Genomic DNA, 25,176 nt, shown 5'->3' on the forward strand with positions numbered 1-25,176 from the left:
ATTTATTTGTCTGATTGTCTTATTCATAATGTAAAGAAAGCACAACAATAAAATGATTTCCCAGTTGCACAAATACTATTATTTACTCAGATGTAACAGGACAATATATGTAAAATAAAATAATGTTATATAACCCTACTGGAATTAATTGCATACAGTACAAGAACAAACCATTTTTAAGACACATGATAGCACAAAAACAAAAGCAATCAAGTTTATTCAATCACAATTCTACTCTATAAGATTCAGGTTTTTAAGTAATGCCATAAAGTTCCAATTTTGTGTTCCTAATCATAAAAGCTGTACTGTATATTACTTGCCTTAAACTTTAAAAAACATTTAATTTTGTTCACACAATTTAAAAAAAATTTCATTGTTTAAGAGATTAACACATGATGGCGCCATATCACAAAAACACAATCAAGAACCATTTTCCACATTTTAATATAAACCCAGCTGCATGACGCATATACTCACTCAATCACTCACTTTGCTGGAGCATATCCCAGCTTTTCAATGGGCACAAGGCACACAGTAACACCCTGGACGGGGCGCCAGTCCATCGCAGGGCAGACACACATACACACACACACACACCCATTCACCTACAGGGCAATTCATTGTCTTCAATTAACTTGACTGCATGTTTTTGGATTGTGGGAGGAAACCTGAGCTCCCAGAGGAAACCCACGCAGACACGGGGAGAACATGCAAACTTCGCACAGAAAGCACCTGGACCGCCTGGGGATCGAACCCAGGACCATCTTGCTGTGAGGCAACAGTGCTACCCACTGAGCCACCGTGCTAGCCCTATGATACATATATCAATATTAAAACCAGTTTATTTACAATGCTTACCATGCTTGCAAAAAAACCATGTTTCCATTTGGACTTTAAAAATAGCAGTTTTCCACAAGGGTTTAGCAACAAAAGTTTTCCGCATATCCTGTGCCTAGTGTGTTGAGTCACATTCCATTAATGACTCAGTACACCGGCTAAAATTATGTTCCCAGTAAAAAAGGCCAGTGCTTTCCAGTTCTTATAAAACCTTTGTGTGGCATAGTGGCAAAGCCGGTGGTGTTAGTGTTGCATGGTCCCTGGTTCAATCATTACCTCTGTTTTAAGTTTGGTATGTTCCTTCTGTGTACTTACGGGTCTCATTAAAGTACTCTTGCTCTCCTTTTCTTCAAGCATTAAGCCCTGTGCTACCTGTGTACCCACCCACCTCAAAAATAGTAATCATTTAAAAGAGGTCTAAAGCTTATGGGAACCAAATTTTACAATTAACATAACCAACATTAAACAAGCTAAAATTTACACTTATTTGAGCATTTCAGTTTTTACATGAGGTTTTGACCTTGGCTGTAAAGAAACTCAAAGAAAAAAGCAAGGACAGCTCTTTTGTTACTAGAAAATCAATTACATTTGAAATACCAATTACAATTTGGCTTAAATTCTTCAAAACAGTTTTAGTGTGGGGACCACTGACACAAAATAATTTTACTAAATGGGAAAAAATCTGGTTGAAGCCCTGCACACAGAATTCTGCAAAAAAAAATTCAGCAGAATATCTTGAATATCTTGAATATCTGGAAGCATATCAAATCAATTGATCCCAATCTCTCCGCTTTAGAGCTTTGGCAAGTTAACTACTGAACATATTAGAAGAGAAGAGTGGGCTGATCATACATTCAGCATGAGATGTGACTGCAAGTAAGGACAATCAACCAGTTATTGTTGATTAGTACTAATTATTTTATTCAGAATTATAATATATTATTATATTTGGAAATGATCTTGAACTTCATTTTCATTTTTATTGATTACAGATTACAGATTGATTACAGATTTATTTTTATTGATGACAGATAATCCTTTAAATAACATATTTCTGGTGTTCTGTTCTAATCTATAATATTATCTTTTTATTATGTCTGTTTGTGTTACTGATTGGCTGCTTTGGTGTTGCTTATTACTTTCATGCCAATAAAGCACCAGTGAACTGAACTAAACTGATTGAGTGGGTAAGAGTGAGGGACTAAAATAGTGAGTTTGTGAGTGAGAGAAAGAGAGTGAGCAGAAGAGAGTGAGTGAGTGAGTGAGTGATTAAGAGAGTGAGTGACTGAGTGAGATAAAGGGAGACAGTGAAAGAGTGAGAAGGCATTAGTGAGGGACTAAAATAGTGAGTTTGTGAGTGAGAGAAAGAGAGCAAGCAGAAGAGAGTGAGTGAGTGAGTGAGTGAGTGAGTGAGTGAGTGAGTGAGTGACTGAGTGAGATAAAGGGAGCCAGTGAAAGAGTGAGAAGGTAGGAGTGAGTGACTAAGAGAATGAGTTTGTGAGTGAGAGAAAGAGAGTGAGCAGAAGAGAGTGAGTGAGTGATTAAGAGAGTGAGTGACTGAGTGAGATAAAAGGAGACAGTGAAAGAGTGAGAAGGTAAGAGTGAGTGAGAGACTGTGTCAGCACTGCACTCTCAGGGGGAGCACAGAGAGAGCTGCACACTAGCACCACTCTATAAACACACACCTGCCACCAGGTGAGGGACAGTGGGTGACCATGTCACATAGACACACACACATATAAACACACAAACATTTTTATTACTACTTACATTTAGTATTATTACTGTCACTGTTACTATTTTTTAAATGTTACTTTGTTAAATAGTTACTGTTTGCACTGTTTGTCTTAACTTTTCTATTTTATATATAGTATTTTTGTTGTTATTATTTTCAGTCTATTATATTTCCTAAATCTGTAAGTAAGCTTTGGCAATATGAATGTCTATATTTGTCATGCCAATAAGGCTACGTCTGAAGTGAATTGAAGTGAGAGAGTAAGTGAGTGAGATAGAGTGAGTGAGTGAATGAGTGAGTGAGAAAGTAGAAGAGAGATAGTAAAAAAAGTGGATGAGAGAGAGTGAGAATAAAAGATTGAGTGAGGGAAAGTTAGTGAATATGCGTGAATGAGTGAGGGAGGGAGAGAAAGTGAGTGAGAGAGAGAGAGAGAGTGAGTGAGTGAGTGAATGAGTGATTGAGTGAGTGATTGAGTGAGTGAGTGAATGAGTGAATGAGTGAGTGATTGAGTGAGTAAGTGATTGAGTGATTGAGTGAGTGAGTGAGTGAATGAGTGAGTGAGTTAGTGAGTGAATGAGTGAGTGAGTGAGTGAATGAGTGAGTGAGTGAGTGAGTGAATGAGTGAGTGAGTAAATGAGTGAGTGAATGAGTGAGTGAATGAGTGATTGAGTGAGTGAATGAGTGATTGAGTGAGTGAATGAGTGAGTGAGTGAGTGAATGAGTGATTGAGTGAGTGAATGAGTGATTGAGTGAGTGAATGAGTGAGTGAGTGAATGAGTGAGTGAGTGATTGAGTGAGTGAATGAGTGAGTGAGTGAGTGAATGAGTGATTGAATGAGTGATTGAGTGAGTGAATGAGTGAGTGAGTGAGTGATTGAGTGAGTGAGTGAATGAGTGAGTGAGTGAGTGAGTGAGTGAATGAGTGAGTGAGTGAATGAGTGAGTGAGTGAATGAGGGAGTGAGTGAGTGAATGAGTGAGTGAGTGAATGAGTGAGTGAGTGAGTGAATGAGTGAGTGAGTGAATAAGTGAGTGAGTGAGTGAGTGAATGAATGAGTGAGTGAATGATTGAGTGAATGAGTGAGTGAGTGAATGAGTGAGTGAGTGAGTGAATGAGTGAGTGAGTGAGTGAGTGAGTGAATGAGTGAGTGAGTGAATGAGGGAGTGAGTGAGTGAGTGAATGAGTGATTGAGTGAGTGAATGAGTGAGTGAATGAGTGAGTGAGTGAATGAGTGAGTGAGTGAGTGAGTGAGTGAATGAATGAGTGAGTGAATGATTGAGTGAATGAGTGAGTGAATGAGTGAGTGAGTGAGTGAATGAGTGAGTGAATGAGTGAGTGATTGAGTGAATGAGTGAGTGAGTGAATGAGTGAGTGAGTGAGTGAGTGAGTGAATGATTGAGTGAATGAGTGAGTGAGTGAGTGAGTGAATGAATGAGTGATTGGTTGAGTTGGTGAGTGAAAGAAAGTGTGTGTGTGTGTGTGTGTGTGGTCATTCGATAGACTGTTAAATTGTCTAGGTTTTTTTCTTAAATTGCTCCCTGTTCAAATTAATATTATAAAACGGATAGTTCCGGTCCTAAAATCTGATTGGTTGAGCCGCGTTCGAAGCCGTTGTAAAATCCCCGATAAACTCACACCTATGACCACCTCACATCATTCCATATTAATACGCCACTGAAAAGAAAAGTTAATGTTATTTTCGCCCTCATGTTGCCTGGCAACACTGTTAATCGAACTATTTTGCGTCGCGGAAGAATGCTTTATTGTAAGTTTATACACGATAAATACATTTATGAATTAAACATTGTTGTATTCATTATATTTTTTGTTGACCGCCGTTTTAAAAAAGCAATAAGCCCCTCGAGACCGTGCATTACTGTTATGATTTTAGCACGGGGAAAGAAGTTGAAAAACGTCATCCCCGTGCTAAAATCACAGTAACGTACGGCCTCTCGTGGCTTATTGCTTTAATAAAAATGATTAAAATAAAAGTCAAAATCAAGCATAAAAATCCTGATTAAGCTGCTAAACATAAGGTGTAACATCTGGATTTACAGTATTCCTTTAATTGTGGCGGTATTAAATAAAAGAGCCACAAAAGAACCATAAAAGAACCACATCCAAACAACTTACATAACATCAATTTCATTTCACTAACTGCTTTCATCCTGACTGAGCCACCAACTAACCAAAGAAAATCTATGAAAGTGAACTAAACCTCTTTTTAAAGAACAAAACCCATTATTTGTATGAGGTTATGACTTTATTCTGATAGAATTAAAGTTGTGTTGTCTTTGTCCTGGATGTAAACGGTTAACGGAATGTTTCCATCTTCAATCCGCGCCCGGCGTAATCCTGAAACACAATGACGTCAGTGTCAAAGCGCTGAACCAAACGAGCCATTTTGTAGGAAGAGCTTCAGTTCGAATCGACTCCGGACAAAAGACTGACTCGAGATTCGGCTGAATTTGTCCTACGTGTGTTTACGCTTATAAAACCGGAGCGTCTGCGGTGCGTCGCGCCTTATCGAGCCCTGCAAGAAGCGAGCATGTCCTCCAAACCGAGCGAAGAGCCAGGATCTGAGAGTGGGTGGTGCGGAGACGATCTGGACAGGATGGATGGGTTCGGGAGGAACAGCTTGGGCCGATTTGGATTCTCAGGGGACGGACTGCAGCTGACAGACGAGCCGAGAGGACACGAACTCCAGCATCCGCCTGTCCCTGTTACCATGGAAACTGCATCTACAGGTAACGTTAATCTGGCTAAACAAGTTGGGTTAACTTTACTCATTTTTAGCTTTATCTAGTCGTGGCTAATACTTCTTCACATACTCTAATGTTAGCTTAGCTCGTCTGATGTCTGGGCAAGTGTTTGGGTCGGACTGTCTGCTGAGAGTCTGACTTGTGCTAATCCAATTACTTTCCTAATTATTGATCACAGTATAGTAGACTAAGATCACAGTGTACTTTTTGTCTACTTATCAATCTAAATTTATCGAGTTTGCAATGGGTCCTTTACTATCCAGGAACACTGGCAGGTAAACACCCTTGATAGGGTGTCAATCCACCCTAAATAGTACTTATTCACTTCCTCCTATGGATCAGCCAGTCCATCATCATCTGTTTTTTGGAGGTAGGAGAGAACCAAAGTACAGGTTGAAATACCTAGAACATGCAAAACTCCTCAGAGCTGTACAACACCTGCACTACTGTGTCACCCACATTGTTTATGAATATGCCACATTATTATTATTGTTGTTGTTGTGGACAGTCAAGGCTTTAAAACTGTAGACTTTTTTAAGACGACAACAAAGCTATCATATAAATTTTGACTATAAATTATCAACCCACCCGGATGATTTGAAAGATTTATGGGTACTTAGACAAGCATTATTATTGATTATTTCCTCCTATAAGAGTGGTAGCAAGCATTTTTTATCCACTGAGGTTAGTTTTCCATTAGCCCTTCTAAACAAGAAGAAAATCAATCAGCACAGCTTTCAACACAAATCAGGAGAGAAACAGTCAATCAAAAGTAAACAAATAGCAACAAAAACCTTGTCGAAAATTTGCTTAGACTTTTTTATTTGTGCAAATTGTGTCCTGTTCCCTTATATGCATCCCCAGTTGTGACTCTTAACAACCACTGTTTTGAAAAGCTTGCACAATTTTTATATACCTGTGAGTCATGGGTGTGGCTAAAACATAAATAATTCAATAAATCAATAATTAGGATGTGTGATAATATACATTATATGTACTCAAGTATTGAGGCATGCCAAACCACTGAATTCAAACATTTGTGAGCTTACTGAATTCAAGCATGGTACTGTAATAGGACGGCACCTTGCAACAAGTCAGTTCATGAAATAAATCACGATCAGCTGAGTGGTATTATTGAAAAGTGGAAGTGGTTAGCAATCACAGCAAGTGTCAGACCACCAAAGGTCTGTCAAACAAAACAAAGTCACATAGTGCTGAGGCGCAAGGTGTATATTTACCAATGCTCTGCTGACTCAATAACTGCATAACTTTCTCTGGCATTAACATCAGCACAAAAATGGGTTTCCATGGCTGAGTAGCTGCATGCAAGCCTTACATCACCACTGCCACTGGACTTTGGTGCCGTGGAAACGTTCTGTGAAGCGACGTCACGTGTCTCTATGTGACAGATGAGTCTGGGTTTGGCGAATGCCAGGAGATTGCTACCTATTCAAACACGGGAGAGCATTCAAACTCACAGAAAGGTCCCAGAGTGTTCCACGGTGACAGTGCTACCCACTGAGCCATCATGCCGCTCTTTATAGTAAAACTTACTTGCATTATCACACTATCACCACCATGTATGACTTTTAGTTTGATGTTTTCGTAGTGAAATGCTATAGTAATATTTTACCAGATGTCATGGGACCCATGTCTTTTTAAAACCTCCAATTTTTACTTACCAGTGCATACAATTTTATTCCAAAAGGTTTGAGGTTTTAGAGGGTTGGTTCTTTTGGCAAATGTGAGACATGCCTGTATGATTCACTACTGTTCCAAGTTTTTTCATTTGAAAATAAATGCCTCTCACTGTGTTAAGTCCTAAAGCTTTAAAAGAAAAACAGCTTTTCTAATGACAATATTTTTACTATGAAAAGATATAAACTCTATCCGTATCCTGTCAGTATTAGCCAAAAGTGTTAACAGTTACCAATCTATTTATTACACCATATTACACTTATTATTAAGGCAAAAAAACTCAAGCATGTCATTATATCATATTCAACCATGTGTATATGTCCATATGGTTTACCATGTAAATACTCATATACAGTGGGGTCAAAAAGTATTTAGTCAGCCACTGATTGTGCAAGTTCTCCTACTTAAAAAGAGAGGTCTGTAATTTTCATCATAGGTACACTTCAACTATGAGAGACAAAATGAGAAAAAAAAATCCAGGAAATCACATTGTAGGATTTTTAAAGAATTTATTTGAAAATTATGGTGGAAAATAAGTATTTGGTCAATAACAAACAAGCAAAATTTCTGGCTCTCACAGACCTGTAACTTCTTCTTTAAGAAGCTCTTCTGTCCTCCACTCGTTACCTGTATTAATGGCACCTGTTTGACCTCGTTATCTGTATAAAAGACATCTGTCCACAGCCTCAAACAGTCAGACTACAAACTCAACCATGGCCAAGACCAAAGAGCTGTCGAAGGACACCAGGAAGAAAATTGTAGACCTGCACCAGGCTGGGAAGAGTGAATCTACAATAGGCAAGCAGGTTGGTGTGAATAAATCAACTGTGGGAGCAATTGTAAGACAATGGAAGACATACAAGACCATTGATAATCTCCCTTGGGGTCAAGATCTCATCCCGTGGGGTCAAAATGATCATGAGAACGGTGAGCAAAAATCCCAGAACTACACAGAGGGACCTGATGAATGACCTGCAGAGAGCTGGGACCAAAGTAACAAAGGCTACCATCAGTAACACACTACGCCGAGAGGGACTCAAATCCTGCAGTGCCAGGCGTGTTCCCCTGCTTAAGCCAGTACATGTCCAGGCCCGTCTGAAGTTTGCCAGAGAGCATATGGATGATCCAGAAGAGGATTGGGAGAATATCATGTGGTCAGATGAAACCAAAATGGAACTTTTTGGTAAAAACTCAACTCGTTGTGTTTGGAGGAAGAAGAATGCTGAGTTGCACACCATACCTACTGTGAAGAATGGGGGTGGAAACATCATGCTTTGGGGCTGTTTTTCTGCAAAGGGGACAGGACGACTGATCCGTGTTAAGGGAAGAATGAACGGGGCCATGTATCGTGAGATTTTAAGCCAAAACCTCCTTCCATCAGTGAGAGCATTGAAGATGGAACGTGGCTGGGTCTTCCAGCATGACAATGATCCCAAACACACCGCTCGGGCAACGAAGGAGTGGCTCCGTAAAAAGCATTTCAAGGTCCTGGAGTGGCCTAGCCAGTCTCCAGACCTCAACCCCATAGAAAATTTGTGGAGGGAGTTGAAAGTCCATGTTGCCCAGCGACAGCCCCAAAACATCACTGCTCTAGAGGAGATCTGCATGGAGGAATGGGCCAAAATACCAGCTACAGTGTGTGCAAACCTGGTGAAGACTTACAGGAAACGTTTCACCTCTGTCATTGCCAACAAAGGTTATGTTACAAAGTATTGAGTTGAACTTTTGTTATTGACCAAATACTTATTTTCCACCATAATTTACAAATAAATTCTTTAAAAATCCTACAATGTGATTTCCTGGATTTTTTTTTCTCATTTTGTCTCTCATAGTTGAAGTGTACCTATGATGAAAATTACAGACCTCTCTCATCTTTCTAAGTAGGAGAACTTGCACAATCAGTGGCTGACTAAATACTTTTTGACCCCACTGTATATTTTGTACTTTTTATATATTTTAATATTTTTTAGTTTATTTTTATTTTATTATTGCTGCTGGTCTCACTGAAGAGCTACCAAACAAAGTTATGTTGTATAACTACAATGACAGTAAAGTGTATCTTATCTTACCATAGTTATAACATTATATTGAATATATGTTTTTAAAAAGAAATCAAACCCAACACACAAAAATATTAATATGGGAGGAGACAGACACAAGCCAAGACCATTTTTAAACATAATCATTGTTCATGCATATAAATACATTAAACTCAAAAAACATTGTAAATTCAAAGTGAACTTCTGCACTAATAGTATGTTAAAAACAAAAGTGATTCAATATTTGTTTTTCATTACTCTATAGTATTGCCATGGAGCTCGGGTGGTGTAGCGGTAAATTGTGCTAGCCCACTAATGCTGAGATCCAGAGTTTAAATTCCCAGCGGTGCTGTCGGATTAAGCAGAAAATCCCTAAGATAAATCTGTTCAAGGGTTAAAACAGGAGACTTTGTGTAGTCTTCTTTAAAAAATAAACAAAATACACTACTTTGGAACAGATATAAAATCTTCTAAATGTCACCAAAGATATTAAGACACCCCTTTTTAGTTTCAGCCATTGGTAATATGTATGGCCCTTCTAAATTCTCGGGAAAATGTGCTTAATTTCACAGACTTCATTTTTCAAAAATCACAGATTTCACAGATTTTTTAAGAAAAGTGCCACATTTTATGTCAGTCAGTAAATAACACTCATAAATTGAATGATAGAATAAATGGAAGCTACAACACAGCACAGCCTACCTTAATGGTTAATTATAAACCTAGAACATCCAGCGACGGTGCGAGGCTTCGTGTTCTGTCTCAAAGACGAAAATTCTTCTCCGTGTTTGACACGCCCCCCTCTGCGTCCACAGAACTGGTTGGGAGTTTTCTAAACTCAGTTACCCGAGTTGTGTTTTCATCTGCTTAAGACTGTGACATCTTGGACATTTTGATTTACCGATTGCTAACTGAATTGCTGTAGGACTACTAGGACTGTCTCATAGTGCAGATTAACCAGTAGGCACCAATGTGAGGCACTTGGATGCTACACAAATGAAAATTGTTAAATCGCTAAACACAACACTTACATTTTGAATTACACGGGAAAAGGCTCATTTCACAGTTCGTGATGCGATTTTCACAGCTGGGAATTAGGTAGGGCCTTAGTAATAGGTGTATAAAATCAGTGCTATTAAATAACTTTAAGACTTCTAGCCTTGGGGTAACAGTCCTTTGGAAATGGTCCTTTTAATTGTCAAAATCCATCCTGTAGAAAGCTTTTCCAGAGGGGTGGAGTCTGTTTTTGACAAGTGTAGGGAAGTACTGTATATGTCAGTTTTGTTTATTAAAATAATTACTATTTTAATTTATCAGTTCTTGATCTTAGAACCATTGCACACCCCTGGTCGCTTCTTTTCATTCACAAGAGGCAAATTAATATGGGAATCTGGGAATCTCATACAGAGAGTTTTGCACTGATCCCCATTATCCCCCGTCTCATTGTGAAGACGTCCTTGATCAACCAGCAGAGGTAATAATTGCAGCAGTTATGAGGAATCCCCTCCTGCATTCCCCTCCTACGGACGAGCTAGTCATTGTCCATATACGCACCTGGCCTGCCAGTAGCAAAGCTGTCAGCTCTGGTGTACTAGCGTGTTTTACCGCTGTGCCACCCAACAAGTTCATATTTTCCTCTATTTTGTAATAGTTTAGAAAAATTCCCTAGTGCCAGCAACTCCAAGAGTTTAGTTTCAGCTTAAATGTCATGTTTGTTTTCATGTACTCATGAGCCAAAGTGCTAAGAATCTGACCTTCATGACAAATTACAGTTATTTTGACTTAATAGTCTCTAGAAATTAATGTGTAACACCTGAATGCTTTCTTATATCTGTCACACATGTTGCAAACATATTGCTAAGAGCTTTGCAAACCAGCACATATCTAAAATCCCTGTAAGACATCCAATTTGGAATGGTTAAACAAAAATGTTCTTTAAAAAAAAAATATGTCACTGTTTTTGTAGCTTTTTGCATGTGTTTGCTGTTTTTATATGTAATAAATCTAAGGGCAAATGAATAATAGTTTTTGTTTCATTTAAATAATGGATTAATAATATTTCATGTGTAAATCTAGAGAAGTTAAAAGGTAAAGAAAGACTTTTTCAGTTATAGGCATATCTCATTTTGTACAATGAGATAAACAGTGTTTACAGACCAAGGCAAGACTCTCTCAGTTCTTTCACTAAAGAGCATCTTTTCTTAATAATAATAATAATAATATTAATATTAATAATGTTAATAATAATAATAATACTCAGATAATACTCAGTGATACACACATAATTGTTTACTCTCCAAAACAACCTTTAATATAATCTCTTGTTGTCAGTCCAGTAATGAGCAGGTGGTGAACTGTAATCTGCACAGGGAATTTGCATTGTTTTGAAATGCGCTGCTTCATTAAAGGCTGTAATTATTTCAGATTTAGGCCTTAAAATGAAAAAATGAAGACATAAAGAATAACTAAAGAACAGGATAAGGTACAGAGAAATTAAAATCCCCCCTGTGGTATTTGAAATGCCTCCAAAACGCTCATTAGCTCAGACTGAAAGAGACTGGCATGACATTCCAGAAGCTTTCAAAGGGATGAGAAAGAGAGTCTGTTTTGACTTAAATCCAGGACCATAAAAAACTGCGTCAGCCAAATACATTCAGTTTTTCCTACAGAGTGTGCAGTGTTTTATCTGTTCTCCTCCTTTTTATGTGTAATTTTGCATTCCTGATTAATTGACATTGGTGTACAAAAAGTAATTGCTCACCTTTTACCTTACTACAAATTTATCGCAATGATGTATTTCAGATGTTTAAACAAAACATGACATTACATACAATAGAACTTGAGTAAAAACACATTTGTTTAGACATAAGTCCATTTATTGGATTTAAAGTTGTCCAAAATACATATTACTGTCACCTTAATATTTTAACTGACCAATAGTCTTTGTCTATCTATCTGTCTGTCTGTCTGTTTGTCAGTCAGTCTATCTATCTATCTATCTATCTATCTATCTATCTATCTATCTATCTATCTATCTATCTATCTATCTATCTATCTATCCATCTACACCGACAAGGCATAACATTATGACCACTGACAGGTGAAGACTGATCATCTCTTCATCCCAGCACCTGTTAGTGGGTGGGATATATTAGGCAGCAAGTGAACATTTTATCCTCAAAGTTGATGTGTTAGAAGCAGGAAAAATGGGCAAGCGTAAGGATTTAAGCTCTCCTTGATGCACATGGGGAGCGAAGGCTGGCCTGTGTGGTCTGATCCAACAAACGAGCTACTGTAGCTCAAATTGCTGAAGAAGTTAATGCTGGTTCTGATAGAAAGGTGTCAGAATACACAGTGCATTACAGTTGCAGGACTGTTTTGGAAGCAAAAATAAATCTTTATCTATCTATCAATTTGTCAACCTACCAGTCTTACATTAGAATCTGTAGCAGATATTATAGTATATTTACAAAAACAATACAGGTGAAACATATCTCTTCTTTGTTCTGTTTTTATTTAACTACCAGTAAGACATTTTTTCAGTTCACAGTTTTTTACATTCTACCCGCTGCCATAACTTCAAAACTGGGTTTTTAATATAATTCAAAATACAGTAATATACTGTCAGTAAAGTCCAGCCTTTAAATCATGGCATGAGACAAAGCAGTCAAATAACTTTTTTGTTGTTGATAAACCACATTACACAGACATCCACATGAGTTTATTATAATTACTATCGCAGCATGCTCTCTTAGATGCGTATTTCTGCATGACGCCACTGTTGGAAAACAAGTTACCCATGTGTTTCCCAGCAGGGTACGAGGGTATTAGTTCTGAAGAACTGTGTGCTTCCATCGTTGTGGCAGCAGTTTGAGATAGGGCCTCTCTCCTGTTTCACCATTATAATGCAGTGCATGACAGTGCACAAACTAAAGTCAGTGAATTAATTGTTTGCCAAGGTTAATGTAAAAGAACTGACAAAAGCAAAACGATTATGCCCAGACATTAAACCAACAGTGGCTGTGTTAAACCTGTACTCTTTTCCTCGATTCCTGTAAAGCCCTTAGGAAACCTTTGTCTAAGGCCACCTAGTTCAGGCCCAGCAGTCTAAAAATATAGTAAACGCTTTTATGACTGTTATCAAAAAGGGTGTGTTTTCTGGAATCTACATAACTAACTAGGCTTGCCTGGTCTTGTTAGTTATGCTTATTTCTCAGTGGCTTGGAGAACAGAACAGAATGTGAAAACCTAACTGCACAAAGTAGTGACTTTAAAAATAACACACTTTGGTTACATTCATGACAGGACAGGTAGTTACTGGTTACACAAGTATCATCAGTTTTTAATTTCAACAGTCATGGACAATTTTGTATCTCCGATTCACTTTACTTGCATGTCTTTGGACTGTGGGAGGAAACCGGAGCTCCCGGAGGAAACCCACACATACTTGAGAAGAACATGCAAACTCCACACAGAAAGGACCTGGACCGCTCTACCTGTGGAGCCACAGTACTACCCACTGAGCCACAGAATTAGGATGCACATCTAACGCATAGGAAAACTAACCAACGATTGCCAGTAGTCATATTCCAAAATTCCATGAATACTGCTATAATGGAATGTAACTTTAAGGTGTACTTGACATTGTATGACCTCCAAAACCCAGTTCTAGCTGGTTTAGACCTGTTCCTATGTTCCAGCTAAGACATGTAATGAGGGAATCTTCCACTGTCCTACAAGGTCACAGATGAGAGTATACAGGGTGATTATTTTTTCCTTCCCTCTTTTGCATTTGCAAAGCTTCTATGTAAGACTCTGTCAGTGCTGTCCTTCTCGGCACACAAGAATAAAACTATTTTCTACTCATAATCCAGTCTCTGAGGTATTTCATCCAGGGTTACATTGATAAACAGTCATGGTACTTGATGATCCAAGGTTAGAAAGTTACATTAACAATGACTTTTTTCCTTCTTTTTTATATGTTCCTGTAAGGACCAGCACAGTGCTGATCAGAAATAAATCCCTGGAGAAAAAAGGCTCTTATGCTGCATTGATTTTTGTGAGAAGGAATGTTAAGAAACATATCCATTTCCTAATCTAATTCATTCAGATATGTAATTTCATACCTGTCAAACAGTCCCTATATTGCATCCTGTCTAGGCTTTGGTACAAAGACCCACACCTTTAAAAATAACAAGTATGACTGGGAAACTATTCAAAATGATTTAAAAATAACACAGAACTGCTTGTCCGGGTAGATGCATGTTAAGCTTCTGTATTTCAGCTTTGACTGACAAAATGTACTATGTGTGTGGTGATGCATTTTAAGTTTATGCAACACTGCCTAGCCCATGTAGTCCAAAGTTTTAACTTGGGGTATTTTATGCCCTACACATTTTTTTTTATGCATTTTCTCCCCATTTTCCTCCCGATTTAGCACACTCCATTTTTGTCTTCCGCTGCAAGGCCCTTAACCCTCAACTGCTTAGACTATATACTGTCACAGTACTGTAAGTCGCTTTGATAATCAAATGTAAATGTAATAGTCAAATAGCAGTTCTCTGTTTTCTGTAAGGAAAAATAGAAACAAAAGTGGGTGTGATTGTTATTTAATCCTTAAATCCTTATTTTTATCCTTCAGAAATAAAAATCTATATTAAATCTTATTTCATGGATTCACCAGTTTGCAGAGTTAAAGTTCACTTAGATAAAACTCACTTTAAGCATTTTGCATACGTTTTTCTCCTTCTCGAATATACCTGCCTGGTTGTAACTGCTGCTTTAGACTGTAAACATTTTGGCCAGTATTATTTCTTAATGAAACATGGGTTTGTGCACACCCTCAAAATACAACAGTAAAGGCTCATTGCAAGATCATGACTTGTCACTTAGTATTGTGAACACATAAATCCGATATCTGAATCAGACATGGTGGACAAAATTTGGTTTAAAAATACACCAAATAGGGTGATCAGGTAGCACAGCAGTTTAATACACTAGCCCATCGTATACTTAAATCCTGAGTTTGGGTCTTACTAATGCCACCTGCCTGGTGGGGCACTCGGCAGCGTTGTCAGAGTTGTCCCTGTTTAAAATAAATTATATTTATTAAACTTTGTAACACAAGTTTGTCTCTTCCAGCATACCTGTGCACTTTGCAAAAAAGGAAGGTCTACAGACCTCATGGTTCTTAAGTCATGGTTTAATGTCTGAACAATGGCTTGCACAATGCCCTGACCTCAACCCAACAGACCACCTATGAGATAGAAGTGGAAGTTGGATTCTAAGCCAGACCTAACATCAATGGCTTAATTCACACATTTTATTAAATTAATGGACACAAAATCCAACATACGTATGCTAAACTGTGGAGTATGGAGGCTCTTATAAACGCACAGGGGGCCCAACTCCATATTAATGCTCATGGTTTTGGAATGGAATTCCAACAAGCACACTAGGTGTCCACATACTTTTGGCTGTACAGTGTATGTGAGTATTTCATTAACATAGTAGATACCATGACCTTTTTTGCTTTTCTTTAGTCAGGTGTATTAGATAAAATGTATTTTTGCAGTGTTTGGTTTTCTTTAGAGCGGATTTGCAAGCCACTGCTATCATAAATTGGGTGGTTAATGCAGTCAGGAAACTAAATATATTGCATTTAAAGCTGTGCTAGCATGAACTGTAAATGAAGAACTAAATGAAGAGTGTGCTTGTGGGAGTTGGGAAAGCTTCTTGGCTTGTCCTTTCTCTATTGTATGCTATATAATGGCCCTGGTCAATTGTTCTTTGTTTGATGTACTGCTTAGTAGATGCAAGCTGCTGTTGGGAAGAGCTTTGTGATAAATAAATGAAGCCTATCTAATTTGTTTAGCATCAACAATAAATGCTTATAAAGCTCACAATAGCAAAGCTGTTTGAAAAACATCATTAGTCATTTTAACCCAAGAGGAACACTGAGCCCCAGCATCCTGTGTAAAGAAGTTACCTCAATGCCTTCCTGTTTCTTTTATAACCAGTAATTCTTATTGATATTCAGTATTATGAGGCACTTGGGTGGTTCAGCAGTAAATTATGCTAGCCCACTACCATTGGGATCTAGGGTTCGAATCCCCAGGAATGCGGGTGCCCTCAACTGTTCTGACGTCTACATGTTTAACTGTGTCTGTGTCAGATGTGTTACTTTTTTGCGCCGAAGGGTGACCCACCAAAATATAAAAATGAATGAATTAATGATCTGTATCATCTGTACTTCCTTAACGGCTTTATTTCATGGCTGCTAGGCATGACACTCGCAATATTAAGAAGAGAACCAACCACAGTCAGAGAAAATAAGTCATACAAAGTCATAAAACTCAGGAAATAAAAAACACTGATGAAACAAAAGAGGGCTTCGCCAGCTACTCAATCCACCAGCAAGTTACATCTCAAATGCTCACCAGAGTAAACAAGCAGCTGCTTAAAACTCTAAACAAAAGGATGCCTGCGATAGCTACAATAGCAGAATGCTACTGATATTCTGAAAACCAGAGCTGAAGAATGCTAGCAGCAGAGCCAGCTAGCAGAAAAAGTAGACAGTCATTGAGTCAGAGGATGTGCATATGCCTGTAGTGCATTGCTCCCCAGGTGTAGCGAGTGTTTAATTAGGTGCAGAAAATACTTTAACTGTCTTTCAAAGAGAAAGTTCACAGATTCCTGTACTATTTGGTACCAGGACCTCAACTTTTGTTTGTTGCATGGTTGACCATTCAACAGTGCATCCTGGTGCCATATTTTCTTTGATTTTGGAGAAAACAGGATTTATCAGACCAGTTGACCTTCTTTTGGGCTCATTGTAGGTACTTTTGACAGTGTACAGGAGTTAGCATGGGAACTTTGACTAGTCGGTGACTATGCAGCCCCATACACAGAAGGGTTTGACACATTCACCTCATAACCAGTATTAAAACTATCAGTGGTTTCAGCCACAGTAGCTCTTCTGTTGGTCTGTACCAGGGTCAATATTCATGTCCACTTGCATCAATAAGTCCTGGCTGGCTGTCCCTCCCCAGACCACTGTCAGTGGGTACTTACCACTGCTGCTTTTGAGCACTATTTCATAAATACTTCAACCAAGTCATGTTGGCAAAACAATTTGACTCTTATCGAAGCCACTCAGGTCATGGTGCTCAGGTGGCGCAGCACATTTTAAACTCATCCGTTCAAAACTTAGCTCAGCCATCTGGCAGGCTGGGCACCTACACTGACAACGATTGGCTGTTGTTCAAGGGGGGTACAGGATGAGACCTCATAACTGATGTGGTAACGACCTCTGCTGGCTGATTCATGGCGCCTGGACAGGCACGAGGGATAATGCGTTGATCAGGGTGTTGCTCTCCGTGCACAAAGCTGATTTGCATATGAACTCACCTTGTGCAGGAGAAAAGAAGTCAGCTCTTGTGTCAGAGTGTGTGAGTCTCGGCCTTCCTCAATCAGAGTGGAGATTAACATCAGTAGAGCAATTAGGTAATTGGATATGACTAGATTGGGAGAAAAATTGGGGGGAAAATGCAAAAAACAAAATAAAAAACAAAAAAAGTCACTCAGGTCTTTATGCTGCCCACATCTGCTGGTTCAACTCATGTACCTTAAGTAACTAACATCAGCCCAACAAAATATATAATGTATGTAATGCAAAATATGTAATGCATATGGGGGGGGGGGGGGGGGGGGGGGGGGTTCAGTGCATTGTAAACACACATTCTGTTGTACATACCTTCTTCTATTACTGTGACATTTAGTATATCAACACTTTCAAGCTGTTTCCACTTTTACTGGACAGTTTTCTTATGATTAATTTAGAGTTGACAAAGTGTCATAAATTTGCCTGGCAAGTTCTGGCTTGCTCCACCATGACAGACCAGACATCAACAAACATACTGAGTGTAGAAGACCAATTTAGCACCTCTTGCTGCATTGCTCAGAATGCAGCTTGCACTTTCATTGCTTTATGACACTTCATGCAAGAAGGTCCTGGGTTCGATCCCCATGTGGTCCTTTCTGTGTGGAGTTTGCATGTTCTCCCTCTGTCTGCGTGGGTTTCCTCCCACAGTCCAAAGACATGCAAGTGAGGTGAACTGCAGACACTAAATTTTCCATGAGTGTGTTCGATATAACCCTGTGTTAACTGATGAACCTTGTGTGATGAGTGGCTACCGTTCCTGCCATGAATGTAACCAAAGTGTAAAACATGACATTAAAATCCTAATAAACAAACAAACAATGACACTTCACAATACAAGGACATGTTCCTAGCCTTATTCTGAACTGTTTTTGCCACACTTTGCAAACATTATTGCACATTTTGTATTTTATTTCATTAGTTTAAATTGCATACATGTTAACAGATGCTTCATTATGCTACGGTATTACGTTATGTTTTATTTCATTGTATAAAATGATTCCTCTCTCTGTTACTCACCTCTATGTGCTTGAGACTATACATAAGTGATTAGCAGGCACAGAATGCATTAGTATTAGCACCGTGACTAAAACCTGACTAATGCACTGTCTGAGCCAAAGCTCCTGTAATCAGCCATTCTTAATTTACTCTGACTGTCTTTGCAGGACTAGGATATCTTGTGTGAAATGCATGACGTCTTTATTGTTTATCTGTGCATGAACACTATATGCCTAATAATATATGGACACCTGACCATGAGCTAGTTGCACATCCTATTCTAATTCTATGTACACTAATATAGAATTGGTCCTTCAGGGTGTTGCTCTCCATACGCAAAGCTGATCCACATATGAACTCGCCTTGTGCAGGTGAAAAGATGCAGTCGGCTACTGCACACGCGTCAGAGGTGGCGTGAGTCAGTCTCGGCTCTCCTCAGTCAGGGTGGAGCTCAACATCAGTAGAGAGGATGCATGACGTCTTTCATGACGTCTTTATTGTTTATCTGTGCATGAACACTATATGGCTAATAGTATATGGACACTTGACCATGAGCTAGTTGCACATCCTATTCTAATTCTATGTACACTAATATGGAATCGGTCCTTCCTTTGTGGCTGTAGCAGTTTCCAGTGTTTAAAGAACATTTCTTCAAAGAGCATTTATATGGTTGGGCACCAATTTTGGGTAATTAAGAGCTGGCTCACAAACTATGCTTTAATTCTATGTGGGCCACACCAAACCTGGGAAAACAATCCTTCAGTCCTTATAGACCTTCCTTTGTGCACAGGGGTCACGCTGGAGCAGAAAAGAAACATAAGCTGCATCCGGAATCGCATACTTACAGAGTACGTACTAGATTGGAGGAAGTATGCACTACTCGGCTAGAACAAAATACATACTTTCAGTACAGAAGTATGCAGTATGCACACAACACCGCTATGTACTACATCCGCCATCTTACCAACGTCAAGTGATGACATGAGGACGTGATGACGTAATATCACCATAGTTACAGACTCATTACAAACCCCACTCACCAAAATTTTGGATATTTATCTTCTTTTTGTTATTTATTTGTCTTTAAAATGTTTCTTTTATTTATCTTACTTACACTTGTAAACAGAGGACTCTCCGTTTTCCGCCATCTTTCTTGTTTCTTTTTCCGCTTCGAATGCCTACGCAGCTCCAGTTGCATTATGGGATACAAGCGGACCACAAGTGTGCATCGCATGCATACTCAAACATGGCTGCCCAATAAGTAGGTCATCTGGGTACTTCTCGTGTACCTTTTTGTGTATACTATGTATTCGGACATACTAACCACTCTCGCGTACTCATTTCGCGTACTATTGAGTATGGAAGTATGCGATTCCGAACGCAGCTATATTATTTATTTTTTTAATTGATTTTGTACACCTGTTTCCAATGGGTGTGGCTGAACATCTAAACTCAATGATCAAGTGGGGAGTGCACATACTTCTGACCATGTAGTGTACATGTCCTCTACAATAATACAACCAGAAGAAAGTTGGGACAGTATGGAAAATACAAATAAAAAAACTGCAGGAACGGATGTAAATTAACAAATGAAATGAAGTTGACCAAACAAAACATGAAATATCTTGGGTTTATACTTTTTTTAAATTTGCATTTCTGACCTCTTCTAATTTAGGGTTGTTTGTCTGTAGGGTTGACATAGCATTAAGGTCATATGAGTTAAAAGCATTATCTCTATTGTCACCTGATCTGTTGTAGATACCAGCTTACTCTTATAATGCACCCAAGGACACACCAAACAGCTCCTTGAGTAGGATCTTGCGTTTTTAAGCCACAGTTGATGTAAAAAATTTTATTAAAAGTCTTAAAAGTCTGTAAAAATATATGGACACACTTATTATTACATTATTACAATTATTATTTTGCTGATGTCTGAAGTGGGCAGCACGGTGGCTCGGTGGGCACTGTCGCCTTACAGCAAGAAGGTCCTGGGTTCGATCCCCAGGCGGGGCGGTCCGGGTCTTTTCTGTGAGTTTGCATGTTCTCCCCGTGTCTGCGTGGGTTTCCTTCGGGAGCTCCGGTTTCCTCCCACAGTCCAAAAACATGCAGTCAGGTTAATTGGAGACACTGAATTGCCCTATAGGTGAATGGGTGTATGTGTGTCTGCCCTGCGATGGACTGGCGCCCCGTCCAGGGTGTTACTGTGTGCCTTGCGCCCATTGAAAAGCTGGGATAGGCTCCAGCCCCCCCCCCCCCCCCATGACCCTAATTGGATAAGCGGTTAAGGAAGTGAGTGAGTGAGTGATGTGTGAAGTTTTATTATGCCATTTATTTAGCATATAATCCTAATATCATTACATATTATTATAACTGGCGGGTGTTTGATTGCTTTAATTTCAAAATGTGTTAAACTGTGGTCTTTTGCCAAGGTTGGGAATAAGAGCTAAATTATCCCCTTATGCTGGAAGAAAAGTTAACAATGCAATTCATAGCAGATCTCAAATTTTGTGACTCTGGATCCCATCTCAAATCAGCAATTTGTCTTTTTATCAAAAGATGACAGTTTGGGTTTTTCTCTGATGCTTGGTAACTTGACCACTGATTCATGTGCTTTGTAAAGAGTTCAGTCAAAATCTAGCTCTGTTATATGTGCACAGTTAATCTTAAAAGCAATTCTATCATGTCTGAGCCTGTATGTAGCAGGGGTGTTAGTGAAGTTGTGGGGATTAGCGTGTGCCAGAGAATTTATTAAAACTATTAAATCTTAAAACGTCGTCACCAGTCAATTATTTACACTCACATCACTGTTTATTTTCAAGTTTTCTTCTGTTGGAACAGTATTTAATGCGCTGCTGTGGAATATATTATACAGATATGATGCTTTGGGTTTAGTAGATCACAAATTTTAACAGAGTAGAATAAAGCTGTTAGCATTCTTCTTCACTCTTAGAAGATGCAGTAGCTGACTTTACATGCTTTAGATGAAGGGTGTTTTGGGCAAAGCTGGATAAAAAAATATACAGTATTAAAAAAAACACAGATGTAAATGTTTACCTGCAACCTCCACCCTTAAGCTGTGTGCAATACTTTCTCTGTCATTATCACATACTGTGACCTGTTGTTTTGGACTATTCAAAGTGGCTCTAAGATTTTTCCATTGGTATTTTAGAGTAAAGGGTATCCTATTCTGCATACTTAAAGTGTATTGTGGATATCATTGCCTTTACTGTTGTCTGTGACATTGCAGGGAGACACAAGTAATCAATTCATCATTACTTGTGCCAGCTGTGTCTTCCAACCCTCTCTGTCCTTGTCTGTCTAATAATGTGGATGAGTCATGAGTTCCTCATCAGCATGGCTTAATGTTGTGGGTGGAATTTAATAATTGAAAGTGTGTAATGAGAAAATATAGCATGTTATGCATAACGTAGCGTACTATTGATATCAAGCTGAGTGGATGATTGCCTGTGATGTATTTTTAATCTCTTTCACCTGTTTCTCCTCTGAAAGTCATTCAAGTTTTCACATTCATGTCTATTTGTCTTTTCCACTTTTTAAATTGTATTGTCCTACACATCATCCAATAATTATTATTAAATTAGTTGAATGTATGGACTAGCTTTCTTATCCATCATCAAAATCTAAACACAAATTTCACTACTTATATAATCTAATCTGGAATTACAAACCACTAATGTCTGGCGCTCAAGCTGGTTGCAGAAGATGTCAGGAAAGATACTATTAAATGTATTTTATTGTAGTGTCCATTTCATTTTAAAAATCCATACATACAAACTTAAATTTAGAAAAATATAGGACAGTAAGTAAAATGCAAATAACAACAAAAAGCAGTGATTTGTAAATTCACTTTCTCCTGTTTTACAGTAAAAACAGAACAAAGACAAGATATTTAATGATTTACCTGTTGACCTTTACTGTTAATAGTAATTATATGGATATTCTGAACCTGATGCCTGGAAAACACTCTAAAAAGTTTAACTAGGGTGAAGAAATGTTAATTGTATACAAATTAAGCAGGTGAGTGGCATGGTGGCTTGGTGGGTAGCATTGTTGCCTCACAGCAGAACGGTCAGGTCCAAAGACATGCAGTCCAGGGTGTTTCCTGCATTTAACTCAGTGAATTATATCCACCACAACCCTAAACTGGATAAAGCGGTGGTAAAACAGACAATAAATGAATGAATAAAAGAAACTGCAAGGCCATGGCACAAAGGTAAAGTATCAGTAATAAGCATTCAATCTTAGAAAAAGAACAGCTGCCAAAATCATTGAAGTCTGTCATAGCATATTAATTTTAAGTGTTCTTCCACACCCGTTTCTGACAGGTGTATAAAATCAGCAATGTAACATCATTTATATGCTTTTAACAGTGTGGGAAATGCCTTGCTCTGTGCCAGCATGATTGTGCCCCTGTGTACAAAACAAGGTCCCTAAAGATATAATTTGTCGAGTTTGGTGTAAAGGAACTCCAGTGGTCTTCACCAAGCCATGGTCCCATGGAACACCTAGAAATGTGAGCCTGAATTGGAAGATGATTGCTAGCCACCTCTTATAACTGAACTGGCACAAATTTTCACACACTCCTAAAATCTTGTAGTAAGCATTCCCACAAGAGTTTAGGCTGTTATACAGTAGTTGCAAAGTGGACAACTCCATATTAATGCCCATGTTTTTAAAATGGGCTGTCCAACAGGCTAATTGTCAGGTGTCTACCTGACAATTCTTACATCTTCTTACATCCCATACAAGTTTTTTTTTTTTACTTCAACTTTTTCTTTGTAACATTGAATTTCTGCACCTTATGAAATTGGATTGTTTATATCTGCTCTTGTGTACACCCCCCCCCCCCCCCCCCCCCTTCTTCCTTCACCATCCCTGCTTTAAACAGCACAGGCAAATTCACAGCCCAGGTTGTAGGTGTTTTAACTCATGGCCTTCTTGACTTTTCTCCATATGGATCTACCATTTATCTGCTGTGGGATAAAAATAGCATCCCAGTGGTGTGTTGCTTCACACAGTGTATGTAGGGCAGTAAGAGCTGGATAAGCATACTGTGCACAGCATGAAAACTGGTAGCGTGGGTAGATCTTGCATGGCTGTAAAAGGCATTTACCAGTTTTAGAGCCTCTATGGATTCTCGATATTGTTAAGCAGCACGTCTCATTTTCTCTAGGACATAATAGCTTTTAATTCAGCCCACACTAAAACAGAACCCGTTCAGTATACCTGCAATATTGTGTAGGCTACTTTCACTTACAGCTTACCCATCTATTTGTCTGTCGTCTTCATCTGTGTTTGCTTTTTAAATGGAATGGGATTAGTCTGAGTATTGTTAACATCCACAGTATAGCTTGTCTGGGATAGATTAAAGGGTTCAATTCTCTGATGGAGGCTTTACATGTTTATGTTGTGTCTGGATTGGTTATCTTTAGGTACTTTGGTTTCATTCTACTTTATTGTTTGTTTAACATTGTGTTCGCACATTGTTTTGATATTCATGGCAGGAGTAGTATTTTATATTTTACTAGGGTCTGTCTTATATGTGTGTATTCAATCTTATATTATTGTTATTGAGCTGTTTTCATGATATCCCGATTGAGGGTCTCTTTTATTGTTCCAGACGTGCAAACTTTGTCCTTTTCTGTTATATGTTGGGGGTTTCCTTCTACCTTCTCAAAACATGCAGAAGGTGATTTAGCAGCACTGAATTGCCCCTGGGTGTGGGAATGGAATTCAACGGAAGGTTAAGCCTGAAGTTTAAAGCACTATTTCCGCCAAGCTGTCACTGTTAGGCTTTATTTGCATAACAAGTATCTTCTTAATGCCTACATGTACACTTGAGTGTGATACCCTGCATTAACATTTGTGTCCGGAGGGGATGGGGTGTGTGTGGAATCTGACCTTGACACTACTGTTTCCAGGTGGCAAACAAATTGTAGTTATTCTGCTGTTAATGGGGCAGAATGGTGATAGCTGGTTGAGTGAGTACCACACAGCAACAGTTGGTTGAACATTCAACAGTGGAACATTCATAAAACCACAAATTGGACGTGTGCCACACAAGCTCTCAGTTTGTGGTTTCATTTGCCGGTGGAGGGTGCAAGGTGGAGGGTGCAAGGCAGAATCTTGGTCAAAGTTTAGACAATCATTCAATGCCACAAATCAATACAACAAGGAAAAAATACAAAAGAGCAGATCCAGATAAACACAGTAGTCGAACAAGGCTATATAGCCAACATAAAACCATAGCAAGGAATACAAAACAACAATTTTACATAATCACCTGCAAGACTTCACAAAGGACTCCTAAAAGTACGGTCCTTATGTATCGAACAGTTCTCATCACTTTCTGGTGTAAGAGGTTCCCAAAAGTGAACTGTTTGGTACTCAGGCAAGGTTGCTCTCTGGTGACTTGGCATTGTAATGACATAAGCTGAGCCCTGGCTAGATTTACAGTAAGTAAAGTAGAAGCTAACCGTCACTTCAACATGTGCTGTTTTCAATTACCATTATTCATTCTTAGAATGAACAGCAGAAATCTTACTGATCCAGATTAGAAGCATTTTATATTGATATATGTGGTTATGATCTGAGTTGTTGTCTATCCTGCCTCCTACACATGGCTTTTGTACATCGCAGGCATAACA

At 38.7% G+C, this 25,176-nt stretch overlaps 1 protein-coding gene across 1 annotated transcript in view; it reads left to right on the forward strand.

Moving 5' to 3' along the window:
* The first annotated feature begins 4,992 nt into the window (after positions 1-4,992).
* The window catches only part of rtn1b (reticulon 1b), a 46,867-nt gene continuing 26,683 nt past the window's right edge, over positions 4,993-25,176 (forward strand). Inside the window, exon 1 of the mRNA XM_063002205.1 lies at positions 4,993-5,317. Coding sequence (XP_062858275.1) covers positions 5,119-5,317 — 199 coding nt within the window. The 5' untranslated portion in view covers positions 4,993-5,118. The remainder of the gene's footprint in view (positions 5,318-25,176) is intronic.

This window comes from Trichomycterus rosablanca, chromosome 9, assembly GCF_030014385.1.
Source record: "Trichomycterus rosablanca isolate fTriRos1 chromosome 9, fTriRos1.hap1, whole genome shotgun sequence".
NCBI lineage: Eukaryota > Metazoa > Chordata > Actinopteri > Siluriformes > Trichomycteridae > Trichomycterus > Trichomycterus rosablanca.